Here is a 21,829-nt window from a genome sequence, read left to right on the forward strand (position 1 = left end):
CATAGCTGCAATTCTTCAGTCCTGGCAACACATGGTAAATCTCCTCTGTACCCTCTCTAGTGCAGTTACATCCTTTCTGCAAGGAGGTGACCAGAACTGCACACAGTACTCAAGATGTGGCCTAACTAGTGTTTTATATGGTTTCAGCATAACCTCCCTACTATTATATTCTGTGCCTCAGCTAATAAAGGAAATGATTCCGTATACCTTCTTAACCATATTATCAACCTGTCCTGCTACCTTCAGGGATCTGTGGACATTCACTCAAGGTCTATAGTTGGATACTAGGTAGGATTGAACCTCTTCTGCGAGTTCAGTCATGGTGTTTTTGCTGCAGATGTTTCCCAGGGTTTGCTTAAGTGCATTTGTGTGAACTTGCAAAGAAACTGCTCTCTGATGTATTTATCTTCCTCTTTCTTGTTTGATTCTCATATTGCCAAACTTGGAATGTGTCTGAAGAGAGTAGCATGAGCTATACATCATCTGGAGTATGGTACGAGTAATTACAAATCTGTCATTGATCATGTGAAAACACATCACACAACATTAAATATTTGTTCAGTGCAGTTTCTTCTCCATCAAAGCATACAGGTACAAATATTTTTTTTAAAAGCCTAACAACAATACCAAACCCCAGTGTTGCAGGTTAATAATAATCTACCTTTGGATTTTTTTTGGTCAAATAATTGGGAATTCACTTTGTTTTGCAGAGTTCACTGCAGCTCAGGGTTGATAAAGTGGGTCAGCATTCATCTCCACTTGCTCTAAGTCATGTTACCAGCGTTATCCAATCAGACCAACACTTGGTAAGTACATTGCAGGTGAGTTTTCATAGGCTTTTTTTGGTTTTGGTGTTGAAATTTATTTGAGTTCCTTTGGTGTTTTGAATTGAATAAAGCTTTTTCCTGTCTGCCGCAATGTACAAAGTGCCCTAGAGTGGGAATGGGTAAGCTGTGAATGTAATTGCTTATACAGTGACTTCCTAATTTTGATCATGAAGTTGGCCAACTATTGAGCTTGTATTTCCTCTCCATGACATGCAAGCTTGGATACCTTCTCACACTCTTCCCCTAGTGACAGGCCAAGAGATGACTTTGACTGATATCTGAGAGCGGGTTATCTACCTGTTGCCTTTGACAGCCTTAGAACCGTTGTATGACAATGTGGCCCATTTGCTGATGACAGAGTCCAGTAGAGCTGTAGGATATTGCTTGTGAAACATCTTGAATTGAGCAAAGTTTCAAACTTAGTGCCTATTATCTTTGAATATGGCAAAGTTTGTGTTAGTGAGGGTTCCTGCCTTTAATGGAAGCAAATTTCTGAATCACAGAATCTCACGGTGCAGAAGAGGCCCTTCGGCCCATCGAGTCTGCATCGACACGTGAGAAACACCTGACCTACCTACCTAAATCCCATTTACCAGCACTTGGCCCATAGCCTTGAATGTTATGACGTGCCAAGTGCTCATCCAGGAACTTTTTAAAGGATGTGAGGCAACCCGCCTCCACCACCCTCCCAGGCAGCGCATTCCAGACTGTCACCACCCTCTGGGTAAAAAAGTTTTTCCTCACATCCCCCCTAAACCTCCTGCCCCTCACCTTGAACTTATGTCCCCTTGTGACTGACCCTTCAACTAAGGGGAACAGCTGCTCACTATCCACTCTGTCCATGCCTCTCATAATCTTGTACACCTCGATCAGGTCGCCCCTCAGTCTTCTCTGCTCCAACGAAAACAACCTAAGTCTATCCAACCTCTCTTCATAACTTAAATGTTTCATCCCAGGCAACATCCTGGTGAATCTCCTCTGCACCCGCTCCAGTGCAATCACATCCTTCCTATAATGTGACGACCAGAACTGCACACAGTACTCCAGCTGTGGCCTCACCAAGGTTCTATACAACTCCAACATGACCTCCCTACTTTTGTAATCTATGCCTCAATTGGTAAAGGCAAGTGTCCCATATGCCTTTTTCACCACCCCACTAACATGCCCCTCCACCTTCAGAGGTCTATGGACACACGTGCCAAGGTCCCTTTGTTCCTCAGAACTTCCTCGTGTCATGCCGTTCATTGAATACTTGCTTGACAAATTACACCTTCCAAAGTGAATCACTCTCACTTTTCAGGGTTAAATTCCATCTGCCACTTATCTGTCCATTTGACCATCCCATCTATATCTTCCTGTAGCCCAAGACACTCAACCTCACTGTTAACCACCCGGCCAATCTTTGTGTCATCGGCAAACTTACTAATCCTACCCCCAACATAGTTATCTATGTTGTTTATATAAATGATAAATAATAGGGGACCGAGCACAGATTCCTGTGGTATGCCACTGGACACGGGCTTCCAGTCACTAAAGCATCCTTTTGTCATCACCTTCTGCCTCCTACAACTAAGCCAATTTTGAATCCACCTTATCAAATTACCTTGTATCCCATGCGCATTTGCCGCCTTTATAAGTCTCCCATGTGGGACCTTGTCAAAGGCTTTGTGAAATCCGTAGAAACTACATCAACTGCACTACCCTCATCTACACACCTGGTCACCTCCTCAAAAAATTCAATCAAATTTGTTAGGCATGACCTCCCTCTGATAAAGCCATGCTGACTATTCCTGATCAAACCTTCCCTCTCCAAGTGGAGATAGATTCTCTCCTTCAGAATTTTTTCCAATAGTTTCCCTACCACTGACGTGAGACTCACTGATCTGTAGTTCCCGGGCTTATCTCTGCAACCTTTCTTAAATAGCGGAACCACATTAGCTGTTCTCCAGTCCTCTGGCACAAGTAAATATGTTTCAAACAAGTGGCCAATCTTGAAGCTCACATAGTTGAGGAGACTCACAAGCTGAGCTTTGACATAACCAGATGTGATCATTCCCTATTAATTTGAATTGCAGTAAAATAAGTTAGAATTTACGAACAAGGAGCAGGAGTAGACATCTGGCCCCTTGTGTCTGCTCCGCCATTCAATAAGATCATGGCTGATCTGATAGCAACCTCAAATCTGCATCCCGCCTACTCCCGATTACCTATCACGCCTTTCCTTACCAAGAATCTATCCACTTCTGCCTTAAAAATATTCAAAGACTCTGCTTTTCCGGAAAAGAGTTTCAAAGACTCACGACCCTCAGAGAGAAAGTTTTGCCTCATCTCTGTTTTAAATGGGCAACCCCTTATTTTTAAACAGTGACCCCTAGTCCTAGATTCTCCCACAAGAGGAAGCATCCTCTTCGGGTCCACCCTGTCAAGCCCTCAAGATCTTATATGTTTCAGTCAAGTCGCCTCTTATTTTTCTAAACTCCAGCGAATACAAGCTTAGCCTGTCCAACGTTTCCTCATAAGACAACCCACCCATTCTAGGTGTTAGTTTCGTTAACCTCTGAACTACTTCCAATGCATTTACACCCTTCCTTAAATAAGGTAACCAATACTGTACACTATACTCCAGATGTGGTCTCACTAATGCTCTGTATAATTGAAGCATAACCTCCCTACTTTTGTATTCAATTCCCCTCGTAATAAATGATAACATACTATCAGCTTTCCTAATTACCTGCTGTACCTGCACACTAGCCTTTTGCAATTCATGCACGAAGACACCCAGATCCTTCTGCATCTCAGAGTTCCACAATTTCTCACCATTCAGATAAATGCCGCTTTTTTTATTCTTCCTGCCAAAATGGACACTTTCGCATTTTCACACATTCTTCTCCATTTGCCACATCTTTGCCCACTCACTTAATCTTTCTATATCTTTTTGTAACCTCCTTTTGTCCTCTTCACAACTTACTTTCCCACCTATCTTTGTGTCATCAGTAAACTTGGCAACCATCCCATCCATCCCTTCATCCAAGTCATTTATATAAATTGTAAACCATTGAGGCCCCAGCACTGATCCCTGTGGCACACCATTCGTCACATCTTACAAACCTGAAAAACACCTATTTATGCCTACTCCTTGCTTCCTGTTAGCCAGCCAATTTTCTATCCATGTCAATATGTTACCTTCTATACCACAAGTTTTTATTTTATGCAATAACCTTTGATATGGCACTTTATCAAATGTCTTCTGGAAACATAAGTACAGCTCATGTTACTTCCTCAAAGAACTCCAATAAGTTGGTGAAATATTATTTCCCTTTCACAAAATCATGTTGACTCTGTCTCATTACCTTGAACTTATCCAAGTGCCCTGCTATCACTTCTTTAAGAATAGCTTCTAACATTTTCCCTATGACAGATGTTAGGCTAACTGGCCTGTAGTTTCCTGCTTTCTGCCTCCCTCCCTTTTTGAATAATGGAGTTACGTTTGCTATCTTCCAATCTAATATAACCGAATATAGGGAATTTCAGAAAATTAAAACCAATGCATCAACTGTCGTAATTAAGGCAAAATACTGCAGATGTTGGAAATCTGAAACGGAAACTGCTGGAAAAACTCCGCAGGCCCGACAGCATTTGTGGAGAGACATATAGATGGGAAATGATCAAAATCCTCAGCTTTGAGATGTGGCAACCTTGGGCTTGTTTCCAGTTTACACCACTTCTAATATTTTTATTCATTCATGGGATGTGGGTGTCCAGTATTAACGTCGGCTGGGATCATAACACCGTTCTCACAAAGTCACCCTGTAAACCTCAATGAAAAGGTAAATAGTTATAGATAGTTTCCATTGGTTGGCAATAGAACAACGACATAAACAAAAAGAGTAGTTAGAATGTGAAACTCAGTTAAAAATGCTCAGAGGGCATTTAAGAGTCAACCAATTGCTGTGATTGGACAGACCAGTTAAGGACAACAGATTTCCTTCCCTAAAGGGAGCAACAATTTACAACAAATTTTTAATTAAATTCATCTGCCATGGTGGGATTTGAACCTGGGTCCCCAGAGCATTACTCTGGGTTTCTGGGTTACGAGTCCAGCAACAATACCACTGAGCCATTGCCTCCACTAATTGGTTTATGATTGGGCACATATGCTTCCACTTTATCATTGAATATCTTGGTGACTTGTATAAACAGTAATTATGTTCCACATTTTTTTGCATTACTGGATTGCCATAGCTTTGTGTTATGGTTCATGTTTTTAGTTATTTCTGAAAGCATTTTCTCAATTATGAAACTCTAATGTTTTAACCCAGTCAATGATTATCTTCTAAACAATCTCGACCCCAATATTACCCTCTGCTGCTCACAATTATTTAAGCTGTACAGATTTTTTTCTGAACGTTAATAGTGATTAATTACATTGATTTCCCACAGAATTCATTGTAGAAAGTTGCAACAGAGAAACGGGATACTGTATCTGTCCACGTCTGCCTGTTATTTTATCCACATGAGACTCCTAGCCTAATCCTCCCCATGTCCTTTTCACCTTATTTCAAGCAACTATCAAGTTCCCAGAAAATTATTGCACGCTGCTTGGACATTTTTTGACTAAGAGTTTCACATTCTAACTACTCTTTTTGTTTATGTCGTTGCTCTATTGCCAACCAATGGAAACTGTGTATAACTATTTACCTTTTCATTGAGGTTTAGAGGGTTACTTTGTGAGAATGGTGCTACAATCCTGGACCAATCAGATCCCAGAGTGAAACCTGGCCTGACAGAGCCTAACTTTTTCTTTTTAGAAACCATGGAAGAAAGTTATTGAACAAATTCAAGGAGTTTGCTGATGAACTTTTAACACAAAAATAAAATAGTTATTAAACAAGAACATTGCACTATATTCCACCAGACAAAAAGATTGCAATACAAACACAAGACGACACACTTCAAATTCACACCATTCCTTTACCTAACGATATCTTTACAGACACACAAACCAATGAAGAGTTACCACCAGCTTGACACAGACTTCTCGCTTGGGACTGGCACAGTTGGAAATGGTTTTCTTTCACTGAATTCTTGAGCGTTTACTTGATGCTTCTCAACTAACTTATATCTCTCTCCAAGACACCCAAAAACCACATCCTTAACTCACTGTTTCTTCATCTGCAGAGCAAAGATGAGTTCACTAAACTCAGTCTTCCAGTAGCAGTTCTGCTAAACTGATCACTTTATTGACTATTCAGTTAACTACTGTCCCCAATTAGCCTTGTAGTTCTTAGCAGTGAGCTTAAAATTCCTGTCTTCTCTGTCTGACACATACTGAACTCTTTTTTGTCTTTATTCTGTATCACCTGACCACTGTCACTAGGCAACAGTATAGTTTTCCTACTTTGTTTTTTTTCTCCCAGAATCACTAAACTTTTAACCCCTTATAACCCACCTCTTTAACTTCAGGGGTTGTAAAACCTCATTAAAATGCGTATATATCTTCATATGGAGGCGCATAGATTATTGGTAAGTAAGGGGGTGATAGGTTATCAGGAGATGGGTGGGATGCAGATTTCAGGTTACTATCAGATCAGCCATGAACACACTAAATGGCAGAGCAGGCTCGAGAGGCTGAAAGGCCTTCTGCTTCATGTCGTATACAAGCAAACCCAAAAGCCTTGACCTTTTTAGTCAGGAGCCTTGCAGAAAGCATTTTACCTTCAATACATTCAACTTAAAATTTATAAATTGTTCATAACAACAGGTTAACTAAACTTGGCTTGCATACCCTTAGGTATAGAAGATTGTGGGGTGATATGATCGAGGTGTTTAAAACTAAAAAGGATTTGATGTGATTGGCTTTGGAGTAATCAAGAAGAAGGAGGCGCAATCTTATAATTAAAGCCAGGTCATTTGGAGTGAAAGCAAGAAGCACGTTTTCACACACAAGTTAGAAGAAATCTGGAGCTCTCTTTTCTGCACCACCGCCCTCCCCCCCCAAAAAAAAAACTAGATGCTGGGACAGATAGAACTTTCAAAACAAATAAAATTTTGTTGGATAAGAGTATTAAGGCTTTTGGAATTAACTTGGGTAAATCTAGGTTGAGATACAGATCAGCCATGGCCCAGTTGAATGGTGGAATAGGCTTGAGTGGCTTAATGACTTACTTCTGTTCCTATATTCCACAACCCTTCACAACGTGACTCACTAGGACATATTACGTTCGTCCCAGGTTTCTGTATTCATTGCAAATGCTTCCATTTAACAATTCTGAAGATTTAGACTGATGAGACGGAAGAGAAAAATTAATGAAATATTTGCAACCCTTTCACTAAAATACCTGTCATGTGACCATGTCACAATACAGCAATTTGGTACAACAGAACATGTAACAATCTTCTGTGATATGTGGCCCTAGAGTAAAACACCTTTTTGTTGACTTCATTCCAATTTAAACCTTTCAGCTGGTGTTATTTGGTTTGTTACGCTACTTCCCACCATGCATGCTCCATTCTAAATTTATCTCTGCAACGTGGTATTTCATTAGGCGTATTTGAAGTATAAATGAGTAATGATGACATAAGTGAAAAAGACTGGTTGCTTTTGTGTGAATTATAAAACAATACAAAATTTATAAAGTTAAATTGGAAGGGACTGTGACTATTGGAGAACCACAGTCTTGTATTAGTGCAGCTTTTCTCATCACCTTCACCTCCTGAGGAGATGCCTGACCATGGATCATTTGTTTTCCTGCAACAATACAGCCAATAGCATAGGCATTAAAGGTGTGTTTTGCAAGATCTTGTCAGTGTCCGCACAAGGATCCTTTTTAGAAGATATCGTGGGATGATCAGGAGTAAGGATCTTAACCGTCTCATTTTCCATGTCTCGCACACTCTCTGTGTCACTCTCTCTCTTGTGCTCTCTGGTGCTCGCTCTCTTTTCTCCACCACCACCCTTCCCCCCCACTCCAGCCTCTCCAACCTTTCTCTAGCTCAAACGCCGATTGTAACACCCCACATTTTCCCCTGGTTAAGCAAACTTGGACTTCCTAGTGTTGCAGAAAGATAGGTGAAGTTCATTTTGCCATCAAATTATTAGAGGAGACTAAATCATTTACTTTCTGTGAAAATATTGCCACTGTATTGATATTTTTACATATATTTTACATAGGCATGCCTGGTTGCTTCCTAAAGCTGCAATCTAGTCAAAAGTTTTCAGTAGCATTGTGAATGAGAGGACGAACTAGTGAGTCCTGTCAACACCATCTGATTATCCCTGGATTAGAATGAAGCCTTGAATTTCTGCCAGGGTGGTTTGGTTCGTGTTTGGAATGTGCACTGACAATCGATGCTCTTTAGTTGTTGATGTTTGATTGTCATTGCTGCAACTTGATGAAAACAATTTGCAGTCGAGTTACCAGAAAATTCCATACAACGTTGTTCTGGCCAAATGCTTGTCAAACCCTCAGTCGTTTGTTTTTTTTTAAATGTCTGTTGATGATGGCTTAGTTAATAAAGGAAATACTTGGTATATTGTAAACCAAAAGAGACCAAAAAGGGTTCCAAGTTCAGGTCCTTCGTCTACATACTGAATTATCATGTCCATAGACTCTGCAATTAAATTCCACATTTACCTAAACTAGAATTCATAACTGTAACAGCACAGGAGGAGGCCATTCAGCCCGTCATGTTTGTGCTGGCTGTCTGAAGGAGCAATTCACTGAGTGTAATTCCCCCACCTTCTCCCCGTAACCCCACACATTCTTTTTCAGTTAACAATCCAATTCCCTCTTGACTGCCTCAGTTGAACTTGCCTCCATCACACTCTGGCAGCACGTTGCTGATCCTGATCACTCACTGCATGAAAAAGTTCTCCTCATGTCGCCATTGCTACTTTTGCCAATTATGTTAAATCTATACCCTCTGGTTCTTGATCCTTCCACCAATGGGGTCAGTTTCTCTTTATCTACTCTGTCCACACTCCTCATGATTTTGAATACGTCCGTCAAATCTCCTCTCAACCTTTCCTACTCAAAGGAAAACAGTCCCAACTTCTCCAATCTATCCACATATCTGAAGTTCCTCATCCCTGGACCCATTCTCATGAATCTTTTCTGCTCTCTCTCTCTCTCCAATGCCTTCACATCTTTCCTCAAGTATGGCACCCAAAACTGGACTCAATACTCCCACTTGAAGCTGAACCATTTTTTTTATACAAGCTCAATAAAACCTCCTTGCTCTTGTACACTATGCCCCTATTAATAAAACATAGGATATTGTATGCTTTACTAACCGGGTGCTCAACCTGTCCTGCAACCTTCAATGACTTCTGCGCATATGTATCCCCTCTACCCCTGCTCCCCCTTTAGAGTTGTACCCTTTACCTTGTCTTTTTGAGTTCTTCCTACCAATATGAATTACTTCACACTTCTCTGTATTGAATTTCATCTGCCACTTGTCTGTCCGTTCTACCAACTTGTCCATGTCCTTTTGAAGTTCTGCACTATCCTGCTCACAGTTCACAATGCTTCTGACTTTCGTATCATCCAAAAGTTTGAAATTATGCCCTGTACTCCAAGGTCTAGGTCAACTAAGGAGAAGAAAATCATGCAGAGTTTCTGCTCCTGATACCTGCAACCTAATTTCCACTAGACTTGCTGTCTTGGCTTGCATGAGGAATGATCAGAGGATGGCAGGCACCTGTGGGAGTCTACCCCAACATGAGTTTGTACCAGCGGGTGAAAGGAAAGGGAGAACGAAACAAATTGGGCTTGTTTTTAAAAGAGAAATTGTATATTTAAATAGCTACAATAATTTTGGGAAAATTAAATAGAAGACCAAGAGTTGCCAATCTCATACTGCCATATGCATCTAGTGTGAGAGGAACTGTATGTTATGCCAATTGATAGGAAATGTAGTGACATTGGTGTAAACTTTGCAGTAAAGCCTGTTGTGGTTTTGTTTTTAGGTTTTTGGATGCCATGTGACTGGAGAGTACATTCAGTTTTCGATCAGTGTGATCCAGGACTCACCTGTTGCCATGGGGTTGGAATCTTTTCATATCCAAGTGTCTCCGCTTCATATTCAGGTACAACTTGGAAAGAATCATGAACGACCCTTATTTTAGACATTAAAAATGGGCCAGCACACTTTCTGTGAAATTTCAGTTTTCACTTATACAACCTCTTCAAATACAAAGGATACTTCAGTCCACTTGCACCTGCATGTTTGTCTCTCTTTCTCCTCCGTTTCCCTATATTCATGTGGCTTTGCACAAAACAGCAGCGATGTACTGGAGATGATTGACAAAACATTTTAGATTTTGACACTTCTTTCTATCAAGAATCTAAATATTTGAATCATGTTTCTTTGATCTATTTTCTATTGGGAACCAAATCTAATTAGTTGGTATGAGAGGCAAATTGAGTGAAGTATTTTTGCTTGCGACAGCCAGGTTATATTCTTCTGAAATTCCAATCAGCAATGTACAAGCCTGGATTTCTGTCAAACTGTCTGAAGGAGGCAGTAACACATCACTGGCATGATCTGACCTGGCATTATGTTGTCTGACCTGTGGAACAATCCTGTATAGTTATGAAGCCTTGGCACACCATGACCTGTGTTCGGTGGTAGAATTCCATTGCTCTAGGAATGCAAATGGAATGTTGTGGTTTATTGCAAAGGGAATGGAATATTAAAGTACGGATGTTTTGCGGCAGTTGTACAGGGTGTTGGTGAGGCCACATTTTTAAAAATTCTTTCATGCGATGTGGGCGTCACTGGCTAGGCCAGCATTCATTGTCCATCCCTAATTGCCCTTGAGAAGGTGGTGGTGAGCTGCCTTCTTGAACCGCTACAGTCCATGTGGTGTATGTACACCCACAGTGTTGGTCGGGAGGGAGTTCCAGGATTTTGACCCAGTGAAGGTGAAAGAATGGCGATATAGTTCCAAGTCAGGGTAGTGTGTGGCTTGGAGGGGAACTTTCAAGTGGTGGTGTTCCACTGCCAGTTCCCATGTGTCTGCTGCCCTTGTCCTTCTAGATGGTAGCGATCATGGGTTTGTAAGGTGCTGCCTAAGGAGCCTTTGGGAGTTCCTACAGTGCACCTTGTAGATGGTACACACTGCTACCACTGTGTCGGTGGTGGGAGTGAATGTTTGTGGATGGGGTGCCAATCAAGTGGGCTGCTTTGTCCATTTGCCTTCCTAGAGCAATGGGATTCTACTACCCAACCCAGGTCATGGTGTGCCAGGCCTTTGTAACCATACAGGGTTATTCTTGAATATTGTTGGAGCTACACTTATCCAGGCAAGTGGAGAGTATTCCATCGCACTCCTGACTTGTGCCTTGTAGATGGTGGACAGGCTTTGGGGAGTCAGGAGGTGAATTACTCGCTGCAGGAATCCTAGCCTCTGACCTACTCCTATAGCCACAGTATTTAGATGGCTAGTCCAGTTCAGTTTCTGGTCAATGGTAACCTCCAGGATGTTGATAGTGGGGGATTCAGCGATGGTAATGCTATTGAATGTCAAGGGGCAATGGCTAGATTCTCTCTTGTTGGAGATGGTCATTGCCTGGCACTTGGGTGGCGCGAATGTTACTTGCTACTTGTCAGCCCAAGCCTGGATATTGTCCAGATCTTGCTGCATTTGGATATGGACTGCTTCGGCATCTGAGGAGTCGCAAATGGTGCTAAACATTATGCAATCATCAGCAAACATCCCCACTTCTGACCTTATGATGGAAGGAAGGTCATCGATGAAGCAGCTGAAGATGGTTGGGCCTCGGACACTACCCTGGACTACTGTGTACAGTTTCAGTCTCCTTATTTAAGAAAGGATCTCAATGTGTTAGAAGCAGTTCAGAGAAACTTTCCTCAACTGATACTTGGGATGGGGGGGCTTATCTTATGAGAAAAGGTTGGACAGGCTGGACTTGTATCCATTGGAGTTGAGAAGAATGAGAGGTGATCTTATTGAAATATATAAGGTCCTGAGGGGACTTGGCAGGGTGGATACTGAAAAGAAGTTTCTCCCCTTGTGGGAGAGACTAGAAATAGGGGGCACAGTTAAGATGGAGGTGAGTAGAAATTTTTTCCTGAGGGTCATAAGCCTTTGGAACTCTCTTCCCCAGAGAGTGGTGGAGGCAGTGTCATTGAATATTTTTAAGGCAGAGGTAGATAACCTTCTGACTCCTTAGTTAGTCAAGAGTCTTAGCAGGTTAGGTGGAATGTGGAGTTGAGGCTGCAATTAGATCAACCATGATCTTATTGAATGGCGGAATAGGCTCGAGGGGCCGAATGTTCTACTCCTGCTGCTAATTGGTATGTTCGTATGTACCTCTTACAGTGAAGCCTCTACAACCTTACTGCTCCAGAACCTTGATGTAGGCAGCCCAAACAGCTCAGTTTGATTTGGCTTATTTTTTTTTTACAGGGTTTTGCACTGCTTTAATTGGAAACGCAGAATGAAAATACTATAATGAGGATATTGAGCATTTTGCTTCCAATACGCTCTGTTGCTCATTGCACTCCAGTTCTGGAACGATTGAATCTATTCAGTTTACAGCTTTATTCATGATCTCATGGCTTCTTGAGTTTTTTTTGGCTTTCTCTCCTGTGTAGTGCTTCTCAACCAAGTGCTCCAGATTCATAAAATCAACTGCATTGCCCTAATCCACTAACTCCATTCTATCCCCCAAGGATCCATTTCTAAGCTAATGCTGTCTTTCCACTGACATAAATTGACTGTGATTTTTTTTTTTGCCTTTTGTTATTGCTAGATGCTTCTGTGTTTAAAAAAAATTTCCCATTGATGTTGAGCTAGCTGACGTATGATTTCTAAATGACTAAATTGAAACTCATCCCCAGTCGCTGGAGATGGCTAAAATTTCCACGACTTGGCATCGGTTCAACTAACCCGAAATGCACTGAGCAAGGTTCCATTTCTTAGGCAAGGACACAGCTCCATGAGCTAAAAAGCCCCTTTCATTCACTTCAGAAAGTAAAGCCAAGAGCATCGCATAGCTGCTGTGGGGCAGAGTTATACGGACTCGAAATATTAACTCCGTTTCTCTCTCCACAGCTGCTGCCAGACCCGCTGGGTTTTTATTATAGCATAGCATGCCTGTTTCACTTCACAATTAATTAGCCACTAATGGAAATTGCAGGGCTAAGTAGTATTTGTTGATGGCAAATTTTTAAATAGAGAAAAGTTGGCAGGCTTGACTTTTGTTAAGAGAAATTTCACCCCCACTTCACCAATAACTTCGAATTTTCAGTCTGTTTTCACGCCCTTTGAGGACAGTGGGAGATATACTTGGAAAGTAATCCCCTCCCCCATAATGTTTCAACTGGGTAAAGCCCATTTAGCATGCAGCTCGTCCTTGTTCTGTTGGAAGGATGGGAACAATGGCACTTCCTTGCTGCAGAGTTCCATTTGCAATCTTCCAAAGGTTCAGTTTGAACAATTAGAAATTCAGTTGCAGTGTATCACTGCTAGAGCGTGAGCAAACATGAATCAGGGCACACAAGTAGCAGGAGCGATATTGTGGGCTTTATTTAATAGGTATAGGGTATAAAAGTGGAAATATAATGCTAGCAGCAGAGCTTTGGATGAATGGAAGTTTACAGAGGGTGGGGGAATGGGACGCAGGGTAGGGAAGCAATGGAAGACTTCAGCCTGGAGATGGCAGGTGGACGATGGCTTCAGTGGCAGACAGGCTGAGATTGTTGTGGAGCTAATAGATGTTGGCAGCCTTCAGTGATGGAGAGGATATGGGATTGGAAGCTCAGTTTAAGGCTGAGATTCCAAATCTGCTTTAGTTTCGAGGTGGTTGCCGTTAGTAGTGAGGAAATAGAGTTTGTGCTGGAAGCTGAAGATGATGTCTTCAATCTTCCGAGTGTCCTATTTGATGAAATTTTAACCTATCCAAGGCGAAATTTTGGGCAAGTAGTCTTGATAGAGATTGGGACAGAGCGCCGGTTGTCATTAACGCAACGTGGTGTCAGTCAAGGCTCGTTCAGTTGATGGCACTCTCATTGGAAGGTTATGAGTTCAAAACCCATTCCAGGACTTGAGCACAAAAATTAAGGCTGACACTCGGTGCAGTACTGAGGGGGAATGCTGCACTGTCGGAAGTGGAATCTTTTGGATGAGATGTTAAATCAAAGCTGTCTGCCTTCTCAGATGGTACTATTTTGAAGAAGAGCAATGGAGTTATCCCCAATGTTCTAGCCAATATTTATCCCTCAATCAACATCACAACGATTAGCTGGTTATTGCTACATTACTGTTTGTGGGAGTTTGTTATATGCAAATTGGCTGCCATGTTTCCTACAAGTGGCTACACTTCAGAAGTACTTAATTAGCTGTAAGGTGCTTTGGGATACCTTGTGATCATGAAAGGTGCCACATAAATGCAATTGTTTTTAATATGTAGAAGCTGTTCCCCCATCCCCACCTCCCACCCCAAATCTGGGGATGTTGCCAGTGGACAGCATGTAGCCAAGTTTGGAATCGCTGGGGGAATCTCCTATGATGATCATATTTGGATAGGAAGTGTAGCCATTGATGGAGATGGCTGTGCTGTAATTGGAACCAAGCAAGGCCAGTCCTTCTCAGTCAAGACAGCAGAGGAGAGACATTGAGTAATAACATGCTTGATCATGTCTGAGGTTGTAGAGAGGACGAACGGAGTGAGGTGGGGGTGAACTGCAGTTGCAGTGAATATAGTTCATGATTTTGATCAGGACCATGGAAGTAGCATCTAGAAATTGCAAAGCACACTATGTTACTTGGGCTTACCATCATTCCAAACACATCAAACTGCTAGTTATGTAATCTAACTGAGCTGTAAATTGTAATGTGATGGTTGGGAAGGAAGCAGGGAAACATTCTTCCTTTTGTAATTTTCATGTTTCCATAGCTGGAGATTCATATTCGAGAAGTTGACGTTGTCCAAGTCACATGGAACCTTGTGGATCCTCAAAACTTAAGCTTGAAAGTGACGCCAAGAGTAACAAAGGAGGTGAGTAACTGAGTTTTTTCTCTGCTACTTTAATTGTTTTATGACTTTCCTGATTTGGTTTCCTATTTTTATAAGATAGAAAGCAAATGTCCAGGGCAAGTTTTTTGATTTGTCAAAACCAACCCTGAACCAAAGCCAAGTGTTTTCCAGCTGGGGCTGCTGGGTAGTGATCGAGAATGGGAATTCAACTCAACTTTGTGGACCCCTCCCGCCAAGGTCACAGGCACTGAAGCCATTCATCATCCTCCAATTAGATTTCAGCTAGATGTCACAGGCTAGAAATTAAACTTGGAACCATTTGGGCTTGCACAGGGTAATGCACTTAACCACTATAATGACTTGTTCAGTCAGTTTTCTGTTAAAGCATGCTTATTCTCATCTGTAATATGTGAAGCGCTGGAGGCTGCATTGTGTGTTTATTTGTATGAGAGACCACTCGACAAACTCAAATACTGCGTTCTATTCTGATTGGAGTTGAAACTGCCGTAATGATTTCTGAAAGGGTACTTTCCACCTTGTACAGTTGTGCAGTGTCAATTTAGCTGTGTTTAACTTTCCAATCCTACAGATGCCATTGGGCCACTTCCAATCCCTGGTCAAATCTTCCACTTTGAGTTCTAGGAGTTGGGAGTTTGAATGGTGACATTCATGCAAATAGTTATTTCCAAGGTACAGAATTAAACACAGACCCTGTATTATTCGCAAGTTTGTCAAGTTGAGCATTAAAATGAAGCTTAGTAGTTGGGAATGTTTGTCAATGATTGTTTAGTAATTATTGTTTCCAGCTCTGATGCTTTTGAGAAGCGGGTGACTCTGGATATTTCTGTTGTTTGATACCCCTGTGCATATTTAAAGCACAAACTAAAAACACTTCTGTCCTGTGCTATGCTTTTTGTTTCAAGAAGAATTTCTGACTGTCTGAACATGTCTGTCAAGGTAGATCAATGGTTGAAGAGAGCAGGGCCTATATTCAGTACAGGCAATAAGATCAAACTGCCTCATTGACAATTCTGTTATTAAAAGAGGAGAAGGAAATAGGGGCCAGAGAATCACTCTGTTCGTCATCTACCTGACATCGTCTCCGGAGGTGCTGCATTGATGCCCAATGTACATAGCTTCAATATTACAACATAAATTGAAGTACAAAATACCAGGTGGAGTGATTCTCACAGTATCGTGTTTGATTAGCACCACATTCACTCCCTCCACCACTGATGCACAGTAACAGCAGTGTGTACCATGCACAAGATGCACTGCAGGAATTCATCAAGACTCCTTCGACAGCACCTTCCAAACCCATGACCACTACCATCTAGAAGGACAAGGGCAAGCAGATAAATGGGAACGCCACCACCTGGAAGTTCCCCTCCAAGCCACTCACCATCCTGACTTGGAAATATATCACCATTCCTTCACTGGGTCAAAATCCAGGAACACTCTTTCTAATAGCCCTGTGGGTGTACCTACATCACGTGGACTGCAGCGGTTCAAGAAGGCAGCTCACCACCGCCTTCTCAAGGGCAACAAGGGATGGGCAATAAATGCTGGCCCAGCCAGCAAAGCCCACATGCCGTGAATGAATATAAAAAAATTCTACACTCAATACCTGAGTATCTGCCAACTCAAATCTAAGCTGCTTGTTCAAAGATATAGATAGGAGTTAAATTGCGCTTTATCAATTACCTTGTATATGTTGTCCAGAACAATTTGCGATGTTTTATCCTCAATTTTTTTTAACTAGCTAACTTCTTAAAGGTATGGTAATGGTTTACAGAAACACTGCCCATTTCCACACTTAAGTCAGTTAGGTGAAACTGAATAGGATTCTGATATGTCAGAATCTACTTGGGCTGGGATCTTCCAAAACTCTCCTATTTAAGGTAAGTGAAGGAATTGGCTCTGAACATGCACCCTTTGAATATGCCACTTTAATCATATTTTGATGTCTGTTTCTTAACCTGAATTAGGTGGACGAAGAGGATACATACCTGGAGACTATCTATACGTTGTTGCAGGACATGTTGACTTCTGCCCGCCCTATGGTCTTGCTGAGTATGAAGGTTGCACCTTCAAAGGAAGGCCAAGTGAGTGAGGTTTTTCAGCCTGCATTGTCTAATTGCTAAAGTGAATATTCACACTGTGAGGCCTTCAGCTTTCGCAGTTTAACCTCACGCATTGTAATTATAAATATCCAAGATTCATATTTGCTTGTAACTCTTTACACATGTGCCTTGTGTAGAATGTGTAAAATTGTGCCTTGTTTACACTGCTAGATGATATCCATGCAATACAAGTTTCTTTATGCACATTGAGCCCATAACTATGGGGGGGACATTCCTCCCTTAAATGCACCTTTTTTACCTCTCTGCTTTGCTTTTCTCCTTTTAAGACACACCTTAAGACCTACCTCCGACCAAGCTTTTGGTCATCTGACCTCAATCCCCTTATGTAGCTCGGTGCCATACTTTATGCTCCTGTGTCATACAGTGCTCATTAGGACATTTCATTACATTAAAAGTGCTATATAAATATAAGCTGCTGTTGTTGATGAAACAAGAAAACTGACAAACACACACTGAGCACTTAGTACAAAAAATAATTAAAAGCTAATGTAATAATCTTTATAACCAGAAAGCTGGAATATAAAAAGGAGGAAGTTTTGCTACAGCTATACAAAGCCCTGGTTACACCATATCTATGCGCATTGCACCTCTATGAAAGATATACTGGCCATAAGACCATAAGACATAGAAGCAGAAATTAGGCCATTCGGCCCACCGAGTCTGCTCCGCCTTTCAATCATGGCTGATAAGTTTCTCAACCCCATTCTCCCGCCTTCTCCCCGTAACCTTTGATCCCCTTACCAATCAAGAACCTGTCTATCTCGGTCTTAAATACACTCAATGACCTGGCCTCCACAGCCTTCTGTGGCAATGAATTCCATAGATTCACCATTCTCTGGCTAAAGAGGTTTCTCCTCATCTCTGTTCTAAAAGGTCTTCCCTTTACTCTGAGGCTGTGCCCTCGGGTCCTAGTCTCTCCTACAAATGGAAACATCTTCCCCACATCCACTCTATCCAGGCCTTTCAGTATTCTGCAAATTTCAATCAGATCCCCCCTCATCCTTCTAAACTCCATCGAATATAGACCCAAAGTCCTCAAACTTTCCTCATATGTTAAGCCTTTCATTCCTGGGATCATTCTCGTGAACCTCCTCTGGACCCTCTCCAGGGCCAGAACATCTTTCCTGAGATACGGGGCCCAAAATTGCTCACAATATTCTAAATGTGGTCTGACCAGAGCTTTGTAAAGCCTCAGCACATCCCTGCTTTTATATTCTAGTCCTCTCGAAATAAATGCCAACATTGCATTTGTCTTCCTAACTACCGACTCAACCTGCAAGTTAACCTTAAGAGAATCCTGGACTAGGACTCCCAAGTCCTTTTGCACTCCAGATTTCTGAATTCTCTCCCCATTTAGAAATTTGTCTATGCCTCTATTCTTCCTACCCAAGTGCATGACCTCACACTTCCAACGTTGGAATGATGCAGCGAGGATTCAGTTGGAAGGATGCAGCGAGGATTCACCAGAACGGTCATTTGGTGGTACAGAACTTGAGTGTTGCTGACAAAAGAGAAATGTCAAAGCTTTTCATCTTGCACTCATCAGGACACTTCACAAGAATACCAATATAAGGGGAAAACAACAACTTGTACTGTATGAGAAGAGAGTGCTGAATTGCCAATCAGTCAGAGTCCACTTGCCACCCAATCAGCATTCTCTCTTTTCATACAGTACAAGTTGTTGTTTTCCCCTTATATTGGTATTCTTGCGAAGTGTCCAGATGATGCAAGATACACATCGAAGCTTTTCATCTTTTTCCAGCAATATTCACCAGAATATTACGAAGGCTGCAACAGTTGTATTCCGTAAATTAGGCTTATATTCCCCAGAACATAGAAGGTTATGGAGTAATTTACTGAGGTTTTTAAGGTTTGTTTAAGTAGATCGAGAGAAACTTTTAAGCTGGTGGGGGAGAGTCTACGACAAGAATCTTAAAATTAGAGAGAACTTTAAAATTAGCCAGACCATTCAGGAGAGAAATTAGGAAATATTTCTTCATGGGAAGGTGTTAGAAGTATGGAGCTCTTGCCCACAAAAGCAGTAGGTGTTAGCTTAATTTGTTTCTAAATCATAGATTGATATATTCATAGCTAGCTAAAAAAAAATCTAAAATAATATGGAATTTGGATATAAATCAATGATTTCATTGAATTGTGGAAGAGGCTCAGGTCGTTGAATGACTTAACTACGTTCCTCCTTAAAGATATAAAACTCAGAATTTAAATATTATTATAGAAAGGAGGGGGGTGGAAAGTTGGAGGAGAGAAAGCAAAAAAATATTGTTTAATTTCAGATGGACGTTGTGAAGGCTTTTACTTTTTTTTAGAAAAGTAGAGATGAAAAGGCAGCAGGGATTCTGGAATGAATTCCGTAGGGTAAGACCAGAGGTCGTCCTTGCTAATGTGGGGATGGGAGGGGGACGAGGAGATGTGCACCAGATAGGACAGCTGGGAAATGTAAAACTGGAGAATGTTCAGAGATAAAATGAGATGAGGCCATGGAAGGATGAAATTTGAATTGTTGGCTGAGCAACCAGTGTAAATCAGTGATTTCCCAAGACGTTAGACAAATGAGGTTAGTGCATGACAAGATGCCTGTGCCAAGTGTTTTTTAAACAAATTGGAGTTCGTGGAGATTGGGTAAAGGGGATCCAGCAAGCCAGAGCAATGACAAGTCCAGTTCTCCCTTTTGCCCTAAGAAAGCTGAACATGGTTAAGTCAGATCCATTGATGAATGACTCAGCCAGTTGTGTGTTAGTTTGATTGCCCTCAGGTACAGGAGAATTGAGGTGAGAAGTGTAGCAGGGTAACAGCCGCAGTGGGCAATGCTGAATGATTTGGCAGGATTGAGGGTGTTAAAAGCTGATGTGAGGGAGCAGGCCGGCAGTAGGAGATGAATGAACTTGCGAGAGGCCTGGGGATTTAGTTTTCCCTTCCACGGTCTTTGGGGTAAGGGTGGTGATGCTGAAGATAAGCAGGAGCATGGTTAAAGGAGACGCGGATGTGGTCATATTATTAGCGATTGAGATTTTGGAGATGTGTGAGGTCAAGGGATGAGCAATAACTGGGTGAGAGTTTCTGATGGGGGAGCATTTAGTGAGGCAAGAAGGCAAATAAGTCATAGAAAGAGAATTATGGGAGTTTGGATGCAAGTTGAAATAGCTAAAGATGAGAGTGAAGGAAGCTGACTTCAGTGGAGGTTCTTGTATCTGATGGATAACTGAGCAATCCCTGCAGAGAACAGAAATCTGAAGTGAGGTGCCTTAACAGGCAGAAATAAAGAATACTAAGTGGGAAATGGGAAGTGGGAATTTATTCGGTAAGGTTAGTTTTGGATGCTTTTGTTGACTTTGCATAAATGGAAATTCTTTCATGTTGAAAGAATAAAGGGCACAATTCTAAAAGGGGTGCAGGAGCAGAGACACCTGGGTGTATATGTGCATAAGTCATTGAAGGTGATAGGACAGGTGGAGGGAGCAGTTAATAAAGCATACAATATCCCAAGCTTTGTTAATAGGGGCATAGAGTACAAGAGCAAGAAGGTTATATTTAACTTGTATAAAACACTGGTGCACCCTCGACTGAAGTGTTGCATCCAATTCTGCGCACCACACTTTAGGAATTATGTGAAGGCAGTAGAGAGAATGCAGAAAAGATCCACAAAAATGTTTCCAGGGATGAGGAACTTCATTTACATAGATTGGAGAGGTTGGGACTGTTCTTCTTGGTGAAGAGAAGGTTGAAAGGAGATTTGAAAGCGGTATTCAAAATCATGAGGGGACTGGACAGGATAGATGGAGGAAAAACTGTTCCCACTGGTGGAAGGATTGAAAACGAGAGGGCACAGATTTAATCTAATTGGCAAAAGAAGCAATGAAGACACGAGAGGAAACTTGTGCAGCAGGTGGTTAGGATCTGGAATGCGCTGCTTGAGTGTGTGGCGAAGACAGGTTCAATCGAGGCATTCAAGAGGGAATTGGATTATTATCTATAAAAGAGGACTGTGCAGGGTTACAGAACGAAGGCGGGGGAAGGGCACCAAGTGCATTGCTAATTTGGACAGCCAATGTGGACATGATAGGCTGAATGACCTCCTTCTGTGCTGTAACAATTCTGTGATTCTGAATCATCCGTGCCCATCAGCTTTAATTGTATCCCATTTACACCATACATACATACATGACTACTCATTTGCCTTCAAGATAAACCACCAAGTTATGGGGACTACTGGGTATCATTGTGTCATTTTATTATTTGGTAAACTGTTAAACACTTGTATGTCCTTTGTATATTGACATTCATGATTAGGTTTAATCAGCAGCATTTCTGGTGGAATTTACCAATGGAAGGACTAATTTAATTCTTGTATTTTTTTCCCCTTCTCCCTCATTCCACTGTAGAATTTGCCAATTCCTCAGAATTTACCAAGTGTGGAGTTGAATTCTCAGATTTACTCACCTCCAAAGCCGCCAAGAGCTCACGAGCGAAAACTTCTTGTGAAGATCATTAAAGTGGACAATGTTGCTGATCCTGATATTGCAGGTAACCACACCTAATCATGTGCTATTCGAGTGCAGTCGGGTCTTACCACACAGATACTGTGTTAAACAAAAACCTGTTGCCCTTCACTGAAAAGCTAGTGGCTGTGTGCAGATTTCGAAGTTGTGCATTACTGCAGCCCTATTGACATGAACAAATTAGGATGTTCAGCTATTTCATCAGCAAATATGACTTCAGTTTATGTAGTGCCTTCAACTTAATAGGACATCTCAAGGCGCATTGCCGGAACGTTATAGAGTAAAACTTGATACCAAGCCACAGAAAGAGATACAGAGCAGGTGAGGGAGCTTCT

At 41.7% G+C, this 21,829-nt stretch overlaps 1 protein-coding gene across 2 annotated transcripts in view; it reads left to right on the top strand.

Moving 5' to 3' along the window:
- LOC121290622 (C2 domain-containing protein 2) overlaps positions 1-21,829 on the top strand; it is a 63,656-nt gene that overhangs the window by 22,883 nt on the left and 18,944 nt on the right. The window contains exons 2-6 of one of the 2 annotated variants that reach the window (XM_041211300.1): positions 711-821; positions 9,796-9,915; positions 14,753-14,854; positions 16,822-16,938; positions 21,378-21,519. In XM_041211300.1, the coding sequence (XP_041067234.1) occupies positions 711-821; positions 9,796-9,915; positions 14,753-14,854; positions 16,822-16,938; positions 21,378-21,519 (592 nt within the window). The remainder of the gene's footprint in view (positions 1-710; positions 822-9,795; positions 9,916-14,752; positions 14,855-16,821; positions 16,939-21,377; positions 21,520-21,829) is intronic. The other variant, XM_041211301.1, reaches the window with a different exon arrangement.

Source organism: Carcharodon carcharias, chromosome 18 (genome assembly GCF_017639515.1).
Source record: "Carcharodon carcharias isolate sCarCar2 chromosome 18, sCarCar2.pri, whole genome shotgun sequence".
NCBI lineage: Eukaryota > Metazoa > Chordata > Chondrichthyes > Lamniformes > Lamnidae > Carcharodon > Carcharodon carcharias.